This window comes from Eptatretus burgeri, chromosome 2 (genome assembly GCF_056783735.1).
Source record: "Eptatretus burgeri isolate ZD-2024b chromosome 2, Ebu_testis_v1, whole genome shotgun sequence".
Taxonomy (NCBI): Eukaryota; Metazoa; Chordata; class Myxini; order Myxiniformes; family Myxinidae; genus Eptatretus; species Eptatretus burgeri.
In genome coordinates, this window is record NC_140962.1 from 140,946,831 (window position 1) to 140,967,717 (window position 20,887).

Genomic DNA, 20,887 nt, shown 5'->3' on the forward strand with positions numbered 1-20,887 from the left:
ATGAAAAATGTGTCTAAAACGCTGGCACACGTCGAATACGGTATGGGTAAGTTGTGTATACGTTAAGAGCACGCTGAAAAACGATGAGGTACACTGTCATATTTCGTGGTATGTTTAGTACGTCGTGAAATTTCAAGCATGCTGAAAATTTTACGACGTACTCAGCGTATGGCTCACACGTTCCGCTACGCTTCGGAATAAGTTGTAGGCACGATATGCGATCGTTGACACACGTCGACACACGTTACGTGTAAGTTACTCATAAGTCGAAACACGTCGAGGTAATGTTTCGCATACCTGAAACTTATTTTCTCCGTCAAGGCACATTTTCTTTTTTTCTCCTTGGCTCCGTGAAGGCATGTGACGAAATATCTGAAGTTGTTGTTGTTGTTTTTTTATTATTATTATTTTTTTAGTCTATCACGAATTTTAAAATAGATTCGGACATTTGCTTTTAAGTTTCGACGTCGACGTGACAATATCCTCAAACAGAAAATATTCACAGAGGAGGAACTAAGAATAAGACATGAGCAAACTGAAGAGGCAATCGGATGTGACGTAACGGCACGTGACAAAATATCGGAAGTTATTGTTTTTTGTTTTTAAACGCTGCCAATATGCCATTATACGGTAGCTGTAAATTAGAAACACGTTCAGTAAGTTCTGTGGTCGTCCGGAAGATGTCAATCAAATACGTCTACATACGTCAATATGCATTGGAGGTACGTTACACAGGTTCAAAGCACGTTACTCATAGGTTAGAAATAAGTTTTTGGTATGCTAAGCATTACCTCGACGTGTTTCGACTTATGAGTAACTTGCAAGTAACGTGCCTCGACGTGTTCCGACTTACAAGTAACTTACAAGTAACGTGCCTCAACGTGTGTCAACGATCGCATAACGTTCCTCGACGTGTGTGCAACGATCGTGTAACGTGCCTACAACACGTTACTCATAGGTTATAAATAAGTTTCGGGTATGCTAATCATTACCTCGACGTGTTTCGACTTATGAGTAACTTACAAGTAACGTATGTCGACGTGTGTCAACGATCGCATAACGTACCTACAAATTATGGCCAGCGTAGCAGAACGTGCGAGTCATACGCTGGCATACGTCGTAAAATTGTAAGCATGCTAAAATTTGAGGACAACCGCAAAGTACAATGATGAAAGCCAGCGTACTACGACGTATGGCAGTGTTTTTCAGCGTGCTCTTAACGTATACAAACTTACCCATTACGTATTCGCCGCGTGTTGGCATTTTAGCCCAATTTTGCATACGTTGGCTAAATCGTCAACGTGTGACAGGGCCTTTACCAAGATAGCGGCACGCCATCTTGGTCAGCCCTCTGTCAGCTCGCAAAAGTCTTAAGCAGCCATTTTTTTTGGCCTGCTCAACCATGTCTTGGCTTGGAATAGGCCACAATGATTTGTTAATGTCAAGTTTTTGGTTTTTTTTTATTTTCTTCACATATCATCGAATGCCTGATCATCGTACCTCCGAATTGCTTGATACATTGCAATGGTAATAAACGCCCAGAGACGCCAGCTTTCGTGGCTTTATTTAATTTCCGCACATTCAATAAGCTCTAGAATCTCTTTAACTCAGCCAAATTTCAAAATTAAACTCCAGAATTGAACTTAGCAGCAGTTCCAACTGCTCAAAAAGTGTTCATTTGTCCAATTCGGACATAGTTTCAAATTTTGGGTGTCTCCGATATGATGGATCGGCGATCGCCAATCGCTTGCCAAGCCAGTCATTCCTTATCAACTGCTTTGTTGGACTGCTTCCATGAGTGCATAAGCCACTTGCAGAGTGCTCTACAAAATTTGCACAGTCACTGAATACCGAACATCGATCGACTTGAACAAAGTTCAGGGGCCACTCACCTGCGTTGGCCCTGCTGTGCATTGGGCGGTGGCTGGCTTGCTGAAAATGTGAAATTTAATTATACGCTCCGTTTCCCATTTTTGGATGATCTTCTTTCATGACATGCATTTCATGATATGCCCTGTCACTTTAGGATAGATACATATAAAAGATGAAACACTCAGTTTTAAAACATTTTCTTCAACCATGTCGTTGCGAGTGCTTGCTTGGAGCGCTCTTCAAGCTTTGATCTCTGGAAGCTTCCATGGCAATACCGTGGCACGGTTGTCCATGTGGACATCTCCGGCGATAAGAAGGTAAAACAAATTAGATGACTACAATGAGTAAAAAATGTTTTCAAATACAAAGCAATGAATCGCCACAACACTGCAGGATAGCCGAGACGTATGCACACTCGCTCTAAGCTGTCTAGCCTGGGTTTGAATCTTGACCCGGCTATAAACTGTCATCCTGGTGTTTCACAGGCAGGGTGATTCATCAATGTGTGTTCTGTCTCTCAGATGAACGTTAAACTGGACGTCACATCTGCCGGAATCCCTCGCCTCGTCCACTCACCCACCCCTCTGCCTCTCCCACTCTCCCACCCACCAACCCCTCTGTCTCTCCAACCCAACCACCCCTCTGCCTCTCCCCCTGCTCCCCCTCTGTTGAGGGGGACTGTAACATATATGAATCAGATTCGAAGTGAGCCGAACGGAGGTGTGCAAAGGTCACTGCGTATGCAAGCATGCATTTGCCAGGTAGATAGCATGCTCCCACCTGGTTATGTATAGAACCTGGCGGTCAAAAAGAAAATCTTGCTGTTTGGGAACGTTTATGGCCCTTCACAAAGGGCGGAAGAGCTCCTTGTGAACCAACGGCCATTCATTTATCGCGCCCAACTGTGTCTGCAGACATCCTCCTGCAGCTGGATTACATTTTTGAGGTTGGTGGCAGGATTTGCGCTCCAGCCACCGTAAAACACTTCATTCCGCAAAACCAACAAATGCAAAGAAAACTGAAAACCCACTCTATGGGAGTACCTCCTGTGCTGCTGCCCTTCGCAGGGCAGCTCACCGGATGACAGGATTGGGGAAAAAAGCACAGGGTAAACTTTTTCAGGAGAAAAAACACAGCGTAAACTTCAGGGGTCAAATTGTGGTGATGTGTGTCAGAGTGGTGCTGAGGTGTCGTCCACCAGATGGCAGTCTCCTTGGGTTAAGCTGAGATGATCCCTTTGGGTGGGTACCTGGATGTCCCATCCCAAAGAGAGGATGATCACCTCGATACATTGCAGCTTCTGAGTCTCTGTTATCTCTGTTATCTTCTGACCTGAAGCGTTTGAATATCAGTATTACAGCACGATCTTAAGTTTGGAGACCGGATAGTGGTGAGCTCAAGATGGGTGGTTTACACCTATCATGGTGGGTAGTGAGAACTAGAATAGCATGAATGGTCTTGAACTGTGAACCAGAACAGCACTAAGTTCCTTGACATTGCAAGAAGTCATGGACTTAGGGTGGCTGGTTCATGGTTTCAGCACCCACAGGCTCATCGCTGGACTTGGAATTCCAACGCTGGTGATGTGGCAAAGGAGATTGACCATGTGCTCATTAATAGTCGCCGGAGGATGATACAGAATTGCAGGGTCTACCAGAGTGCTCAGTTCCTCAAAACCGCCCACAGGCATGTGGTGGCAACTTTGAAGTTTCAGCTTAAATCTGGGAGAATGGTACCATCCTAGCCTAGGTTGGATGTAGACAAGCTCAATGAAGAGAGAGTAGCTGCGGAGTTTGTGAACAGGCTGAGTGGAGATTTGGGTGGGGTGGGGGGTCGGGTGCTTTGGGGAATCCTGAAGAGTTTCAGAATGCCTTCAAGACCACAATCCTTGATGTTGCTGGTGGATGTCTTTGAACTCACTGTGGGGCGAAGATGAAGGACACTGTCCCTGGACAAGATGAGCGAAGTCTCTCAAAGGACACTGGATACCATTGACCAGTCACAGGGGCATGTTTAGTGGCAGAGCTGGGCTGTTCAGGGAGTTCAGGCGTAAAACTGCACATGCGCTGAGGGTGGACAAGGAGGCCTATGTCCGAGGAATCTGTGAGGGGGAAGAGCATCACTTGTGGTCAAGTGATTCTCGTCCTGCTTTCAGGGGAATTTGTGCATTGCATTCCTCAAAGCTGTTCCACGGTGTACTGCAGTTAGAGCGGAGGGTGGTGGACTCTTGAAAAAGGAGTCCGAAGTGAAGGACCACTGGGCCGGTTACTTTGAGCTGCTGTACCAGGCTGATCAACCAGTTGTTCAGTTGGATGTCAGGAGTGTTACTATCGCAATTGCACCGGCGTAGCCAGGCTGAGGCAGTTTCCTCGACGCTCATTTCCTGAAATATGATCTGGCCTGAGCCTTCTCTCCATCTGAGCTCCCATTTTGAGCATTGAAATTAGCTAAGAATAGGTTTCTGGGCATCAAAAATGCATTGGCTTCTGGCAATTGCAAACTTTTCGTGACGAGCACCGTCACATCAACCAAGTTCACTTCTTTTCACCTCATCGCTTTTGGACCTCTGGCTACGCCCCTGAATTGCTAAACCTCCAATTAACTGTGATCCACTTTCATTTGTGGAAACACAGACTGCGGTGAACCAGTTGAAATGGGGTAAAGCTCCTGGGATCTGTGGCATCCATGCTGAACTTCTCAAGGCTGGTGGAAATGCTGTACTCATGTGATTGCCTGCAGTTTTGTGCTCTGTCTGGAACACAGGCATCATCCCAACTGACTGCAGGAGGAGCCTTGTTGTCTCTCTCTGGAAAGGGCAGGGGTGATCGCCAGTACTGTGCCAACTACCGAAGGATGATGCTGCTCTCAGTGCCGGGCAAAGTCTTTGCTCGGATAATTATCGATGGGGTTCGCCATCATCTGCTTGAGCACCAGCGCCCAGAGCAGTCAGACTTAACACCAAAGAGATCAACGATTGACCGTATCCTTGCCCTTAAAGTCCTCACCGAATACAGAAAAGAGTTTCGTCAGGGGCTGTTTGCAGCAGGAGCTGCTGCTATGTTGATCTCTGCAAAGCATTCAATTCAGTGAATCAGGATGCCCTATGGAGGATTCTTGGTCTTCGAGGGGTGCGACCAAAACTGATCAATCTGATGTCTGAACTATACTCTGGTATTGAGTGCTGTGAGATGTGGTGAAACCACCTCTGATTTATTTCTAGTTGTGACTGGAGTTCATCAGGGGTGTTTACTGGCCCCACACTTTTCAGTGCTTGTGTGGACTGGATTCTGGGGAGGATGTCGGAAAGATCAAGCTGCGGTGCATCATTTGGGAATGTCAAGATCTCTGACCTTGATTTCGCAGATGATGCAGTCATCTTTGTGGAGACTCTGGATATCCTTTTGGGGGCCCACGAGGTGCTCAATGAGGAGTCGGAGCTGCTGGGATTATGGGTTTCCTGGGTGAAAACCAAGATCCAGGCTTTCAGTGACATCTTGGATGCTGCTATCTTATCTGTACTTGTTTGTGGTGAGGATGTTGAAGTCACAGGTAGATTCACTTTCCTTGGCAGTGTTATTCATGTCTCTGCTATCTGTGAGCCAGAGGTCAATTTACGTCTGGGTCGGGCCTGGGGAGTCATGGATTCACTGCATCATAGGGTGTGGTGCTGTCGGTACCTGTGCAGGATGACGAAAGTCCGAGTCTTCAGGTCTCTGGTGGTTCCAGTCTTGCTCTACAGATGTGAGACTTGGACTCCAACCAAGGATCTGAGACGGAGATTTAATTCCTTTGGTACCAGGTCTCCTTGGAGAATCCTTGGCTATCACTGGTTTGACTGTGTCGAACGAGCAGTTGCTGAGAGAGACTCAAATGAGATTTGTGACCTGCACGTCCCTGAGCATCAACTGCGGCTGCATGGACATGTGGCTCGTTTTCCTGATGCTGAACCTGCTCACCAGATTGTCTCAGCAAGGGAGCCTCCTAAGTGGAGGAGGCCAATGTGGGGGGGGGGATGTCTTCGTGGTTGCAGCAGGTTGATCAGCCTCTCAAGTGGATGGCCAGACAGAGTCCCCTGAAATAGCGGTGGAAAGAGGACGCAGCGACGCGCTACTCCGGCACATGCTCCCATACTTGACCTGACCTTACCCACCCTCACGATGCCTTCACTTCCCTTTGCATCACGCTTCCTTCCCTCAAACACTGACTTACCTTCCCATCACACTGCCATACTTCCACCTCCCCTCATGCTCATCTTCTCCAAAATCCCCAACCCCTCTCCACCCCCATAGACATCTCCCAGGGGTCTCCATGTGCTGTATTAATGCACCCCATTTTGTTCAATCCTGAACGACCCCCCCTCCCCTTTCTCCACAAGTCCCACTTCCAAACACAAGTTGAGAATCCCTACCCTCCTCCCAAACCCCCCCCCCACTTCACCCCCTCCTTCCCCTATCTTCTCCTCTCCTCCTCTCTCCCTCCCCTCCTTCTCCTCTCTCCCTCCCCTCCTTCTCCTCTCTCCCTCCCCTCCTTCTCCTCTCTCCCTCCCCTCCTTCTCCTCTCTCGGCCTCCTTCCCCTCCTTCTCCTCTCTCGCCCCTCCTTCCCCTCCTTCTCCTCTCTCTCCCTCCCTCCCTCCTTCTCCTCTCTCTCCCTCCCTCCCCTCCTTCTCCTCTCTCTCCCTCCCTCCCCTCCTTCTCCTCTCTCTCCCTCCCTCCTCCTCCTCTCTCTCTCCCTCCTTCCCCTCCTTCTCCTCTCTCTCCCTCCCTCCTCCTCTCTCTCCCTCCCCCTCCCCCTCTCCCTCCCTCCCCTCCCCCTCTCCCTCCCTCCCCCTCCCCCTCCTCCCTCTCCCTCCCTCCCCCTCCTCTCTCTCCCTCCCCCTCCTCTCTCTCCCTCCTCTCTCTCCCTCCTCTCTCTCCCTCCTCCCCTCCTTATCCTCTCTCTCCCTCCCTCCCCTCCTTCTCCTCTCTCTCCCTCCCTCCTTCTCGTCTCTCTCCCTCCCTCCCTTCTCGTCTCTCTCCCTCCCTCCCCTCCTTCTCCTCACTCTCCCTCCCTCCCCTCCTTCTCCTCTCTCTCCTCTCTCCCTCCCTCCCTCCCTTCTCCTCTCTCCCTCCCTCCCTCCCTTCTCCTCTCTCCCTCCCTCCCTCCCTTCTCCTCTCTCCCTCCCTCCCTCCCTCCCTTCTCCTCTCTCCCTCCCTCCTTCTCCTCCTCTCTCCCTCCCCTCCTTCTCCTCCTCTCTCCCTCCCTCCTTCTCCTCCTCTCTCCCTCCCCTCCTTCTCCTCCTCTCTCCCTCCCCTCCTTCTCCTCCTCTCTCCCTCCCCTCCTTCTCCTCCTCTCTCCCTCCCCTCCTTCTCCTCCTCTCTCCCTCCCTCCTTCTCCTCCTCTCTCCCTCCCCTCCTTCTCCTCCTCTCTCCCTCCCCTCCTTCTCCTCTCTTCCTCCCTCCCTCCTTCTCCTCTCTTCCTCCCTCCCCTCCTTCTCCTCTCTTCCTCCCTCCCCTCCTTCTCCTCTCTTCCTCCCTCCCCTCCTTCTCCTCTCTTCCTCCCTCCCCTCCTTCTCCTCTCTTCCTCCCTCCCCTCCTTCTCCTCTCTTCCTCCCTCCCCTCCTTCTCCTCTCTCCCTCCCCTCCTTCTCCTCTCTCCCTCCCTCCTTCTCCTCTCTCCCTCCCTCCTTCTCCTCCCTCCCTCCCCTCCCTCCCCTCCTTCTCCTCCCTCCCCTCCCTCCCCCTCCTTCCCTCCCCCTCCTCTCTCTCCCTCCCTCCCCCTCCTTCTCCCTCACCCTCCTTCCTTCTCCTCTCTCTCTCCCTCACTCCCCTCCTTCTCCTCTCTCTCCCCTCACTCCCCTCCTTCTCCTCTCTCTCCCCCTCCCTCCTTCTCCTCTCTCCCCCTCCCTCCCTCCCCTCCTTCTCCTCTCTCTTCCTCCTCCTTCTCCTCTGTCTCCCTCCCTCCCCCTCCCTCTCCTTTCTCCCTCCCCTCCTTCTCCTTTCTCCCTCCCCTGCTTCTCCTCTCTCTCCCTCCTTCTCTTCTCTCTCCCTCTCTCCCCCTCCTTCTCTTCTCTCTCCCTCACTCCCCCTCCTTCTCTTCTCTCTCCCTCACTCCCCTCCTTCTCTTCTCTCTCCCTCCCTCCCCCTCCTTCTCTTCTCTCTCCCTCACTCCCCCTCCTTCTCTTCTCTCTCCCTCACTCCCCCTCCTTCTCTTCTCTCTCCCTCACTCCCCCTCCTTCTCTTCTCTCTCCCTCACTCCCCTCCTTCTCTTCTCTCCCTCACTCCCCTCCTCTTCTCTCCCTCCCTCCCCCTCCTTCTCTTCTCTCCCTCCCTCCCTCCTTCTCCTCTCTCTCCCTCCTCCTTTCCCCTCCTTCTCCTCTCTCCCTCCCTCCCCCTCCTCCTCTCTCTACCTCCCCTTCTTCTCCTCTCTTCCTCCCCTCCTTCCCCTCCCTCTCTCTCCTTCCCCTCCCTCTCCTCTCTCTCTCCTTCCCCTCCCTATCCTCTCTCTCTCCTTCCCCTCCCTATCCTCTCTCTCCTTCCCTCCCTCTCAGGCCTCGGCTCTAATCTCTCTCCTTCCCGTCCCTCTCCTCTGTCCTTCCTCTCTCTCCTCTACTCCTCTCCCTCCACCTCTCCCTCCACTCCTCTCTCCTCTCCTCCTCTCTCCTCTCCTCCTCTCTCCTCTCTCCTCTCTCCTCTCCTCCCCCCACCCTCTCCATCCCACTCTCTCTCCCCACACTTTCGCCCTTCGATCTCCCCCCACCCAATCTTAAACAATGTCAGCGACAGTGGAATTTCTACGTAATGCAAAATGTGACTTCAAGACCTCAGCAATCCCACTTTCCCTCTCCCCCCTCAACACCCACCCTCCTCTCTCCCCTGCCACACCCACTTACTCCTCTCCCCCTACTTTTCCTCGATCTAAATTTCAAGAGAGTCCTATGTCATATTACAAAAGCTTTCAAAGGTGCTACGATGCAACTCCCCCCGATTTCCTCCTCCCCCCCCCCCAATCATCCTTCCTTTCCCCCTAGCCGGGAAGAGCTTCAAAGGGGTCCAATATTGTATGCATGCATCTCACAAAACAGCAGCAAGGACCTGTTGTTCATTTTCCCCCCAGATTTAAATAAATAAATAAATAAATAAATAAATTCTGCAACATTTCTCCCACTTTCATTCGGAACACCTTAGGTGTTCTGAAGCACCTTGAGGGACCTCTGAAAATGCAAACACACAAAAAAACAGTCGTTACGAATATAAGCAATCCCCCAGTCTGAAAGCCACACATCTATTTAGTTCTTTCAAATGCATTTATTGTCTAAAAACATGTAATTGTGTCCGATTTTCTCTATATTAGTCGAGTTTAAACAATGTCAGCGATCGTCAAAAATGACACCATTGGAATAAATCATGGATTAGCCCAAAAGGGCTTAGGTTTGTTGTCCAACAAAATACAGGGGAATTTTTTAAACATTAATAAAATCAAAACCCGAGACCCACAAACATGCCACTTACCTTATTCTTCTCAGCAAATGCACATCTCTCCAAATATGCACATGTGCACCCACGCACTTTATTATTTAATGATAAAAAGATGCGTCGATTCAGTTTTCAGATGTACAGACATGACAGAAGTAAATGGACACCTTAAATTTATTAATTTCATCTGTATAAAGCAAGTTTTACTCAGTGATTTGTACTAATATTCAATTATTTATTTGCATAAACGAGTTCCTGGGTCGTGTATGACAATTAACTATGCCTCAAACCCCAGGGAGCACACGACCTTTGTGATTTTCAAAGAGGACGAATTGTTGGCCAATCGGAAGGTGATCAGCCAGCGTCAGATAGCTCAGAACATTGGCATTCCGCTTTCTATGGTCAATCAGGTGATTGTGCAATTCGCCAGCGAAGGCAAGGAATCCACAGCTTCCCGTTGTCGTTGATCTGGGCCCTCAGAAAGGTGCCTTCGAGCTGTCAAGTGGTCCATTGAGAAAACTCCCCGTTGCAAGGCAGTAGATGTTGCAGAGGAGGTCCAAGTTAGCTCAAGAACTGTCATGTGGTACCTTCATCAACTGGGCTACTATGGGAGAGCAGCGAGGAGAAAACCTATTCTTAGACCAGTCAACATTCAAAGGAGAAAGAAGTGGGCTGACGAGATGGCCACCAGACCCTTGAAGTTTTGGCAAATTGTCATTTTTTTCAGATGAGTCCAAATTTGCTCAATTTTCTGACAGTGGACACATATGGTCTGGAGACTTCCCAGTCAAGAGTTCTCGTTGAACTAATTGCAGCCAACTGTCAAACCCGGTGGATTTTCAGTGATGGTGTGGGGAGCAATCTGGAGTGCTGGCCGGTCAGAGCTTGTGGAGTGTGTTGGCAACATCAATTCTACAATATACATTTCTTTCTTCGAGGATGGACTTCTCCCCATCTTCTCCACTGGTCAGATGGTCAAAAAACAACACTCTAATGAATGGAAGCTGGAGCTCCATGCCACGCTGCAAAAAAGACCAAAGAATGGCAGGACAGAAATGGGATCAAGCAACTTCCATGGCCAAATCAGTCTCCTGACATGAATCCCATTGAACACCTCTGGCTCGTATTGCATCGAGTTGTGTGGAAAAAATTCCAGGAAACCAACATCACGGGCAGAATTGCTAAACCTTTTGCATGAAGCCTGGGCAGAAATCCCACGAGAGAAACTTTCAGAACTCGTTAGTTCTATGCCTGAAAGAGTGAAAGCGTTGAAATCTGCAAATGGCAGGTCTCCAAAATACTAATATGCATATTAAAATGGTTCAAATGTACTTCGAATGTTAAACAAATAAATTATTTTTAAATCATAGTGTCCATTTACTCGTCATCTCTCTGTACACCAGAGGCCTATGCTATGGAGCATCAGAGCTACGCGAAGCAAACAAAATGGTGGCACCTGGCGAATGGGCGGTGCTTGTGACGCTGTGGGAGAGGAGGGAGGCGTGGCCTGTAGAATGGGCAGCTCAAATTGTGAGGATGCTGAACTGCAACTACTTTGAAAACTTTTGTAATACTATATAGGACCCCTGACACAAAGACATGAATTGAGCTTTATATACAAGATAATAATTCACAGAAGTGGTATACAAACAGCCACGGTGACAGCAGAATCAACAATAATAAATATAATATAATAATAATACCATTCCTTTCATTCCAAAGACACATGGGGCTGCCGAAGCAGTTTCATTGCCAAGGAGTACAGTCCTGGATGGGTCACCACTCCCGACGCAGGTTACGTCGAATGGTTATTACCCCAGTACGCTGTTACTCATTTTGCCGACCTCAGAAGGATGACAGGCTGAGTCAACACCACCAGGTGTTAATTCAATGGTCGACAGAGGCTTGAACTCAGGATCCTTAGATTGCAAGCCAGCCACCTTACATACGAAGCTAACACCAGTCAATCAACAACAATAACAATGAGAAGGGCACTCAGTAGAGCGCATACCTCTGCCATACAATGCCTGATCCATGAGAACATATCAAAGCCCAATACATTTTTGAAACATCATGCTATATATCGTTTTTGGCTTAATCTATCAATGGTGAAGAATCACTTTGAAACCAAAAAAATTCTCATACTTCTGGATTCAGATCTTCACCAAAATTCACATTCAAAATTCACCAAAAAAAATCAATTCATCCTTGTCACACACCCAATTTGTCCACCAAGTTTCGTCCAAATCAATCCACAACTTTTTAAGATATCATGCTATATATTATTTTTTGAGCCCGATCTCTTAATGGTGAAGAGTTGGAGGAGGAGGAGGAGATTGGGACCATACTCTATGCAGAGTGTTGGTGCTGCCAAGGCAGTCTCCTTGGCTATTGGGTACAATCCTGGATGGGTCACCACTCCGATACAGTATATACCAGCATGCTGGCACTCATTTTGCTGACCTCGGAAGGATGACAGGTCGAGTTAACCCCACCTGGTATTAATTCAACAGCTGAGCGGGATTTGAACTCAGGACCTGGGGATCCAAAGCCTGCCACCCAAACCATTTTTTTATAATAATAACCACCATAATGGTGAAGAATCACTAAAAAAAAAAATTCTAGTAGTTGGATACAGATCCAGATATTCACCAAAAATCGAATCAATTCTTCCTTGTCAGACACCCAACTTGTCCACCAAGTTTCATCCAAATCCGTCCACAACTTTTTGAGATATCATGCTATATATCGGTTTCGCCCTTTCTCTCAACGGTGAAGAATCACTTTAAAAATTATCAGATTTGGACCCGGATCTTCACCAAAATTGAATTCATGCTTCCTTATCACACAACCAACGTGTCCACCATGTTTCATCCGAATCTGTTCACAACTTTTTGAGATATTGTGCTATATATCGTTTTTGGCCCTATCTCTCAATGATGAAGAATCACTTGAAAAATGATAGTAGTCGGATCTGGATCCGGATCTTCACCAAAATCTAATCAGTTCATCCTTGTCACACACTGAACCTGTCCAGAAAATTTCATCCGGATCCGTCCACAACTTTTTGAGATATCCTGTCCACAAACAGACAAACAAAGGCAGACAGACAGACAGACAGACAGACAGACGTGAAAATATAACCTCCTTCACCTTCGGTGGTGGAAGTCATAATTGAGTTATAAAATATCCTTTTTTTTGCACGTTTCATTTTACGTATGTAAGTATGCAAATATGCATGTCAACCTTATAAATAGGAAAACGGCTTAGCCGATCTCCACTACATTTTGCATATGTGCTCAGGGTACCCAGGGTCAGGTCATGGGTACAAAATGCGACACCTCGCAAATATCACCAGCATGCATGCAAACACCAATCGTAATTATATACAACACTGGGATCCTGACTAATTATTATTTACAAAGTGTATTTCAGGTATTTTGAATTTTGACCACAACTTCAGTACTCAGATAAAGTCTGAATCAGTTTTTCCAAGACAGCAGGTATGTGGAGTGAGGATCATTTTCACGGTTTTCACTGAGCATTTTCACAGATTCAAGTAGAGCAATACACCTTGCAAGCACTATAGTAGCATTTAAAGGTACGTTATATTTCTAGAATATATGTTTGAACAATCTAATGCAAACCAAATAAATGAGAAAACTATAATGTTACAAAATCTTTCACAACTTACCATCTTTTTTCCCCCCTTTCTCTTCTTCAGAACCAAAAGAGTCCACATCCTCTATCTTGATCCGCAGGATTTCAAATCCTTCCATCTCACAAATTGGTCAGCATCGAAGCAAAGCAGGTCCTTCTAAAATCCACTGTGCACAATGGATGGTTGGGTGAACCTTTTTGGAGTAATAAACATGTAACTTTTTTATTTTAAATCGAAAGTATTTTAACACCAGAGCATTACTTTCTAAAGGTTAGGAAAATGATATTTAACTGCTTAGTCAGGAAAACACATTGCATGACCTTTACAAAAATAATTCAAAGGAAATTTTTACTCCACATTTCTTTCAGTGGCCTATTTTTTATAAATGTAAAAAACATTTTTCAGACTGTTTTACAGTCAGTAAGGAGACTCATTCATGACATTTAATCCTCCCTAGAAATACTAGAGAGCTCATAGAACATCATACCCCACGCAGTATTGAGATAAAGAGCATAGGAAGGGTCTTTTCAACTCTTGCCTTGCATTTCCAAACACTATCTATATTTCCTATGAGCTGCAATTTTGTCTGAATCGCAATATTCCCCAATGTCCCCAATGCTGAGAGCACGAGCAACAAATTTGATTGGCCAAGACGGTGGAAAATGGCACAATATTTTGTCCAAGTACTGCTGAACTGGGGGTTGGCGAAGTGCCAAGAAGGTGATTACTGTTCTACAGTGTTCAAGTATATAATTCAATGAAAGTAAAATAAAAAGGTTTAAAGGCTGCAGGGAATGTTTTTTTTTTAACTTTTGGAAGTTTAGCACCGTTGAGTCACTGTCTTTTACACCAACTTATTCAATACGTTAAAGTAGTTAATCATGCCTGTTGTTTGTGTTCTAAATAACATCCTCAAAAACAGTAAGATTGCTGTTTCAAATGATTTTCAATTTTGTTTGAGTGCCAGACATGCCGACAGACTGAATGAAACAATTACCTTACTCCTCTGTACACAAGTGTGATTGGGATGAGATTCCAAACAATTTGCCAAATCCATAGCCAAAGTACCGCTAAACTGCATGTGTGTGTACCGATTAGTGTTCTCGTGTTCAAAAGAAGAAAAAAAAAACATGAAATCAAATCATGTAGTTCCTCAATCATAGACTGACCTGAAGACAGCCAGAGTGAACCAATTGCTTAACTTCGCTTTGTGCTTCATGTGGGCGGTAAATGTTACATGATGACAGAAGCCAATGCACAACATGAGAAGGATATGACCAAGAATATCAAACATAACAGCAAGGCATTCTCCAAGTAAATGAGCACGAATGTATTTAGGTGCCAGTTGCCATTCTTTTCACCCACCAAGTTTTCACATTAGACCAGCAAATTTGAGAAAAACAACAAAAGAAAAATACAACGTGGAGGTCAGGTCAGGTATGGAAGCATGCGCCGGAGCAGTGCGTCACTGCACCCTCTTTCCGCCGGTACTCCAGGGGCCTCCATATGGCCATCCCCCAGACAGATGCCTGGCCCATCCCCAACCATCGAGATGCTGATCAACCTGCTACAACCACAAAGCACGTGGTCGGCCCGTTGGCCTCCTCCACTCACGAGGGTCCCTCACTGAGAGAAAGAATCTGGTGAGCAGGATCAGCGTCAAGAAAACGAGCCACATGTCCATAAAGCCGCAGCTGACGCTCACGGGCTATGCAGGAAACAAATCTCATTTGAGTCTCTCAGCAACCACTCGTTGGACACAAAGTCCGACCAGCGATAGCCAAGGATTCTCCGAAGAGACCGAGTACCAAAGGAATTATACCGAGTCTCCATCTCAGATCCCTGGTCAAAGTCTAAATCTCACATCTGGAAGCACCAAGGACCTGAAGACTCAGAATTTTGTCTTCCTGCACAGGTACCGACAGTGCCACACCCCACGATCCAGTGAATCCATGACTCGCCAGGCCAAACCCAGACATCCATTGACCTCTGGCTCACAGACAGCAGAGACATGAACATCACTGCCAAAGTAAGTGAATCTCTCCGTGACATCAACGTCCTCACTACAAACAGGTACAGACAAGATAGCTGCAGTCAAGATGTCATTGAAAGCCTGGATCTTAGTTTTGACCCAAGAAGTCCGGAATCAGAGTGGCTTAGACTAGTCATTCAGCACCTCGAGAGGCCCCAAAAGGATATCCAGTCTCTGCAAAGATGACTGCATCATCTGCAAAATCAAGGAAAGAGATCTTGACATTCCCAAACAATGCACCGCAGCTTGATCTCTCTGACATCCATCCCAGAATCCAGATCATACAAGCACTGAAAAGTGTGGGTGCCAGTACACACCCCTGACAAACTCCAGTAACAACTGGAAAGAAGTCAGAGATGGCACCACCACATCTCACAGCACTCTCAGTCCCAGAGTAGAGTTCAGACATCAGATCGATCAGTTTTGGTGGCACCTCACAAAAAGCAAGAATCCTCTGGAGGGCATCCTGATTCACTGAATCAAACGCTTTACAGAGATCAACATAAGCTGCAAGCAGCCCCTGCTGAAACTCTCATCTGCGTTCGGTGAGTACCCAAAAGGCAAGGATACAGTCAATAGTTTACCTCTTTGGTATAAAGCCTGACTGTTCTGGGCGCTGGTGATCAAGCAGATGGTGGCAAACTCTATCAATAATTATCAGAGCAAAGACCTTGCCCATCACTGAGAGCAGCATCACCCCTCGGTAGTTGTTGCAGTCCGGGCAATCACCGTTCCCTTTCCAGAGAGGGTCAACAAGGCCCTTCCTCCAATCATTAGGGATGATGCCTGTGTTCCAGGCAGAGCACAGAACTGCATGCAACGACATGAGTACAGCAATTCCACCAGCCTTGAGAAGTTCAGCATGGATGCCACAGATCCCAGGAGCCTGGCCCTGCGAGTCTGGTCAATGGTATCCAGTGTCCATTGAGAGACAAAATTCTTCTTCACCCTCTCGTTAGTTCCAAGGAATCGACCAGCAACACCAAGGACGGTGGTCTTGAAGGCACTCCACAACTCTTCGGGATCCGCCAAAGCACCTAGACCCCCCAAATCTCCACTCAGCCGGTTCGCAAACTTCTCAGCTACCCTCTCATCCTTGAGCTTGCCAAACAGCCAGCCAAGACTGGGATGACACCATTCTCCTGGATTTAAGGTGCAACTGAAGAGTTCCTACAACAAGCCGGTGGTTAGTATTGAGGAACTGAGCACTCCGGTAGACCCAGCAGTTCTGGATCATCTTCCAGCGACCATCAACGAGCACATGGTCAATCCCCTTTGCCACACTGCCAGCGTTGGAATACCAAGTCCAGCGATGAGCTTGTGGGCACTGAAACCATGAACCAGCCACCCTAAGTCCATGGCGTCTTGCAAAGTCAAGGAACTTAGTGCTATTCTGGTTCACAGTTCCAGACCCATGGGGACCAACACATGTCTCATAACCATCCCTCTTAGTTCCAGTGGATGCATTGAAATCCCCCAAGTCTAGAAGAGTATCTTGCCTGAGGCACTGATCAACCACAGACTCGAGCGTGGCATGGAATGCATCCTTCACCGTGAGATCACTCGCATCAGTCCGAGCATATACAGAGACCAGGAAAAACGACACCCAAGGAGTGACGAATCCTTAGTCTCATAATATGGTCGTAGACCGGTGTTACTGCAATTATCATTGGAGTCAGCTTATTGGAAACAGCGACAGCAAGTCGTTTGGCATACTAACAATCAGAGCAACCAGACCAATTATAGGTGTAACGACACGCCATGATCTCGCCACTATCTGGTCTCCGAACCTGAGAGAGTGCTGCAATCTCGATGTCCAAACGCTTGAGTTCAGATAACAGAGACAGGTGATCATCCTCTCTTAGGGATAGGACATTCCAGGCATCCACCCGAAGGGACAACCTCAGGTTAACCCAAGGAGAATGCCGTCTGGTGTATGACACCTCAGCACCACATCGTGGTGGTGTCGAGGTGTCACACACTACCAGCATCTGACCTGGGAAGGTTACCCGATGGTTTTCCTCGCATCATGAAAGAGTTGGGGTCCTGAAGGGTTTGCCCCAATCCCATCATCTGATGAACTGCCCTGCGAAGGGCAGTTGCACATGAGGTACTCCCATGGAGTGGGTTTTCAATTTTATTTGCGTTTTGTGGAGTGAAAGGTTTTATGGTGGCCGGAGTGCAAATCCTGCCACAACCTCCTCAAAAAGGTAACCCAACTGCAGGAGGATGTCCGCAGACACAGTTGGGCATGAGATATGGATGGCCGTTGGCTCACAAGGAGCTCCTCTGGCCTTTGACAGGTTTTGCTTTTAATCCTGCTGGATGTACATATCCATACACCCTCCTCACCAGGAAATTTGGTGGGGGAGATGGTTTAGTCACTGACAACCCGACCATGAAACAGGTTTGTTCAGGTTTACATGGTACCTGGAGCAAGTCACAGATCTAATCTGGCCTCACCTGATAAAAACCATGAAACTAGATGTGTGCAGGCACAGGATGGTGGTGGAACAGAGTAGAGGTGCTCCCATAATACAATTTACTTGAAAGCTTGTCAAAATGAGGTCGACAATAATCGATAACTTCGCTTTTCCCAATGGTCTGTCACGTGATCGGCATGGCCTCTGCAATTTAACATCACAACCTTGTCCTAATGTTGTACAACCAAATTTGGTAGCATTCTGAATGGTGGGTCTGGAGAAGATGATCTTTGAAGGAATTTATGCGATTTTTCCCCCCCCAAAATTGACCAAGTCGGACATTTTGACATACTTCTGGTCACGTGATCGGCATGGCCTCCAACATTTAACATCTGGACCCTGTCCTGATGTTGTAACTCAAATTTGGTAGCAATCTGAATGGTGGGTCTGGAGAAATTTTTTGAAGAAATTTACAAAGTCCGCCATTTTGACCTACTTAAATTCACATGATCGGAACGAGCTTCGCAATCCTGGTTACCAGTCAGGAGCGGAATGTTGCTGCCAAATTTCAGCCAAATCGGCCAAGTGGTTTGGCCGGATAAGTAAATATGAGACGGACGGACAAATGGATGGACGATGCACGATGACAACACCTTATCTGGATTCCCAATTCCAGATGAGCTAAAAATCTACTTTCCAGTTCCACATTGAATGCTTTGGTTCTACGTGTAAACCATTTAAACATAAGCTGAGGTTACTGACTCGTCTCATGTCGATATGTTCAAGAAGTACACAAGATTATGAGAAGTAAATTTAACAAATCTATTTTTGCTGGGAACAAAGTCAAAAGTGTCCACGATATGAAGGTGACAAATAAATACTTAAGTTAAACAGCTTTTCAGAACATACATTGCAACAAATGAAGCCCTGTGTCTTAATTCATTGATAGCTTGTACTGCAAGGTTTATAAATGTGGGACTTTACACAAGTTGAAGTAACACTATGGTGACTTGGAACTTGCCCTCATAAGACTTGAGACTTCCTTGAAAAGGTAGTGGCAGGAGAAACAGTTGACATGTTTGAATTGGAATTAGAGAGGTACCTGAGCTATCGGAGGTGGAGGGATGCAGGTACAGGGATGGTGATAATGTTGTGGGGCCGGGTTTCGGTGGCGAGCACGACCGCTAGGGGGAGCAGTGGAGTCGGCTCCACCGAACACATCGGAATTTAGGTCGTGACCCTCGGATAAGTCTGAAACGCACGGGCCCCTTACAGGACCATGAATCACCAATAATTTGACCACGTGGGATAGGGTTAATTGCCAAACTTCAATATACCTGAGTTAGTAAGTACCCACCCACGCGGCAAAGCTTACAGGGGAATTCACACCCTCGACAGGCCTCAAGCGGAACGAGCCGTTACCATGCTCGAACCGTGTGTAACCCGAGCGGATGGTTACCGAGGCCTGTCGGTCCAAATGAACAATTTACTGCTTCGTTGTTTCTCAACACACACCGTGCTAAGCCAATGAAAGAAACACAGAAACGAGCTGGGACATTTAGCAAAAGGGATATTTATTTATAACAATAATCGGGGAGGGGAACACAGAACAGAATTATCACGAATAAAAGAAATGTAAATAATATACAACAAAAAGCACTTAACAATTATACTTATCAGACGGGGCCCACACATGCACGCGCTCGCGCGCACGCGCTCGCGCGCACGCACGCACGCACGCGCTCGCACACGCGCGCGCACACACACGCATGCACACGCGCGCACACGCGCGCACACGCACACGCGCTCGCATGCACACGCGCGCACACGCACACACGCACACGCGCTCGCATGCACACGCGCGCACGCACACGTGCTCGCATGCACACGCGCGCACACACGCACACGTGCTCGCATGCACACGCGCGCACACACGCACACGTGCTCGCATGCACACGCGCGCACACACGCGCTCGCACGCGCACACGCGCTCGCACGCACGCGCACACGCGCTCGCACGCACACGCGCACACACGCTCGCACGCACGCGCGCACGCACGCACACGCTCGCACGCAGGCGCACACACGCGCTCGCACGCACGTGCACGCACGCACGCACGCACGCACACTCGCCCTCTGCTCATTGGCTGGAGGAAACGCTCTCTGCCCCTCCTCAGAGCGGAGCTTCGACCCGAGGTTACGAAGGCTCCGCCCACGTCCTCAGCCAAAAACACGTGCCTAATGGCAAACTTTCGAGTGCAGGAAGGTGGCATTGTTGTAGTGGACGTAGTAGTAGTAGTTGTTGTTGGTGGTGTAAAAATCCTAACTATAAAATAATTCACAGCGCACGTACAATTAATCACCCATTAAAGTATTAAACATAGGATGGGACCCTACCTAGAAACAGATACTTACCGATATAACTGATCTATAAGGACTCTGGCTGTTGTGTGCGATGGATTCCAGATTCGTAACAATCGGACTTATGGGTGGGTAGCTTGAGCATGGATGGGCGATTGTGTCCATGTGTGTGGCGTGTTGGCTGTGAAAGTCTCGTCAAGGGATGGTGTGTGGTTGACGTGTTTTTCTCACTGAATAACCGCCTTCACCCACTCCTCCTTCACCCCCCCCCCAAAAAGAAAAACACAATGAAAATTTATATATATATATATATATATATATATATATATATATATATATTGATCTGGTGTTGATGTGGTGCAAGCACGATGGGCTGAAAAAAAAAATTTTGCTTTAAATTTTTTTATATATATATTTATTGATCTGGTGTTGATGTGGTGCTAGCACGATGGGCCGAATGGCCAACTTCAGCGTCGAATTACCTCATGTATAATCATCTCCAATGCAAGAAAACAATTTCACGATCTGCGCATGCGACGCACAAGGACTGTGGGGATCGAGAAAAACTCGTTACAAATTATTATTACATCGCCGTGAAAGCAACAACAAAATCAATCTGAACACCGACAGCAAGCAACGCACACGAATAACATCACTTTCAGTCATACTCGGAACGAAACGTTTAAAAAAAAACCCATAACATCCTCGAACCGACTCACAATGTACTTTTAAAATATTCTCTTCAGCGCCGTCTCCCTGCAACATCCTCCCCACATCGACGGGCTCCTCCTCCTTTCTTCTTCTTCTTCTTCCTCTACTTCGTCTTCTTCAACATTTAATTTGATTTAAACTTCATTCGAATTATCCGCGCTCTTTCCTTACCGCCCACGAGCGTGCATCACCACTTATCGATTTCTTCTCTTTTCTCGTCTTACCAAATAGTATTCGACGTAAAATCCGATAATCATAAAAGTCACTCACCACACAAGCTGAACGATACACCCCGATTCGAACCTCCTCGGGTCAAAACATCACCCGATCGCCTTTTGCCGACATGGCAATTGACCCGTATTTTGCGGGTTTGAAC

The 20,887-nt window shown here is 47.5% G+C and overlaps 1 protein-coding gene across 3 annotated transcripts in view; it reads right to left on the bottom strand.

The window, feature by feature from the left end:
• The window catches only part of LOC147033349 (uncharacterized), a 92,564-nt gene extending 71,929 nt beyond the window's left edge, over positions 1 to 20,635 (bottom strand). For 2 of the 3 annotated variants that reach the window (XM_085871589.1, XM_085871588.1), the window contains exons 1-2: positions 20,520 to 20,635; positions 13,018 to 13,150 (exon numbers count right to left, since the gene is read on the bottom strand). In XM_085871589.1, the coding sequence (XP_085727715.1) occupies positions 13,018 to 13,102 (85 nt within the window). In that variant the 5' untranslated portion in view covers positions 13,103 to 13,150; positions 20,520 to 20,635. Of the gene's footprint in view, positions 1 to 13,017; positions 13,151 to 20,282; positions 20,348 to 20,519 lie in introns of all 3 variants that reach the window. The other variant, XM_085871590.1, reaches the window with a different exon arrangement.
• Between the last annotated feature and the right edge of the window lie 252 nt (positions 20,636 to 20,887).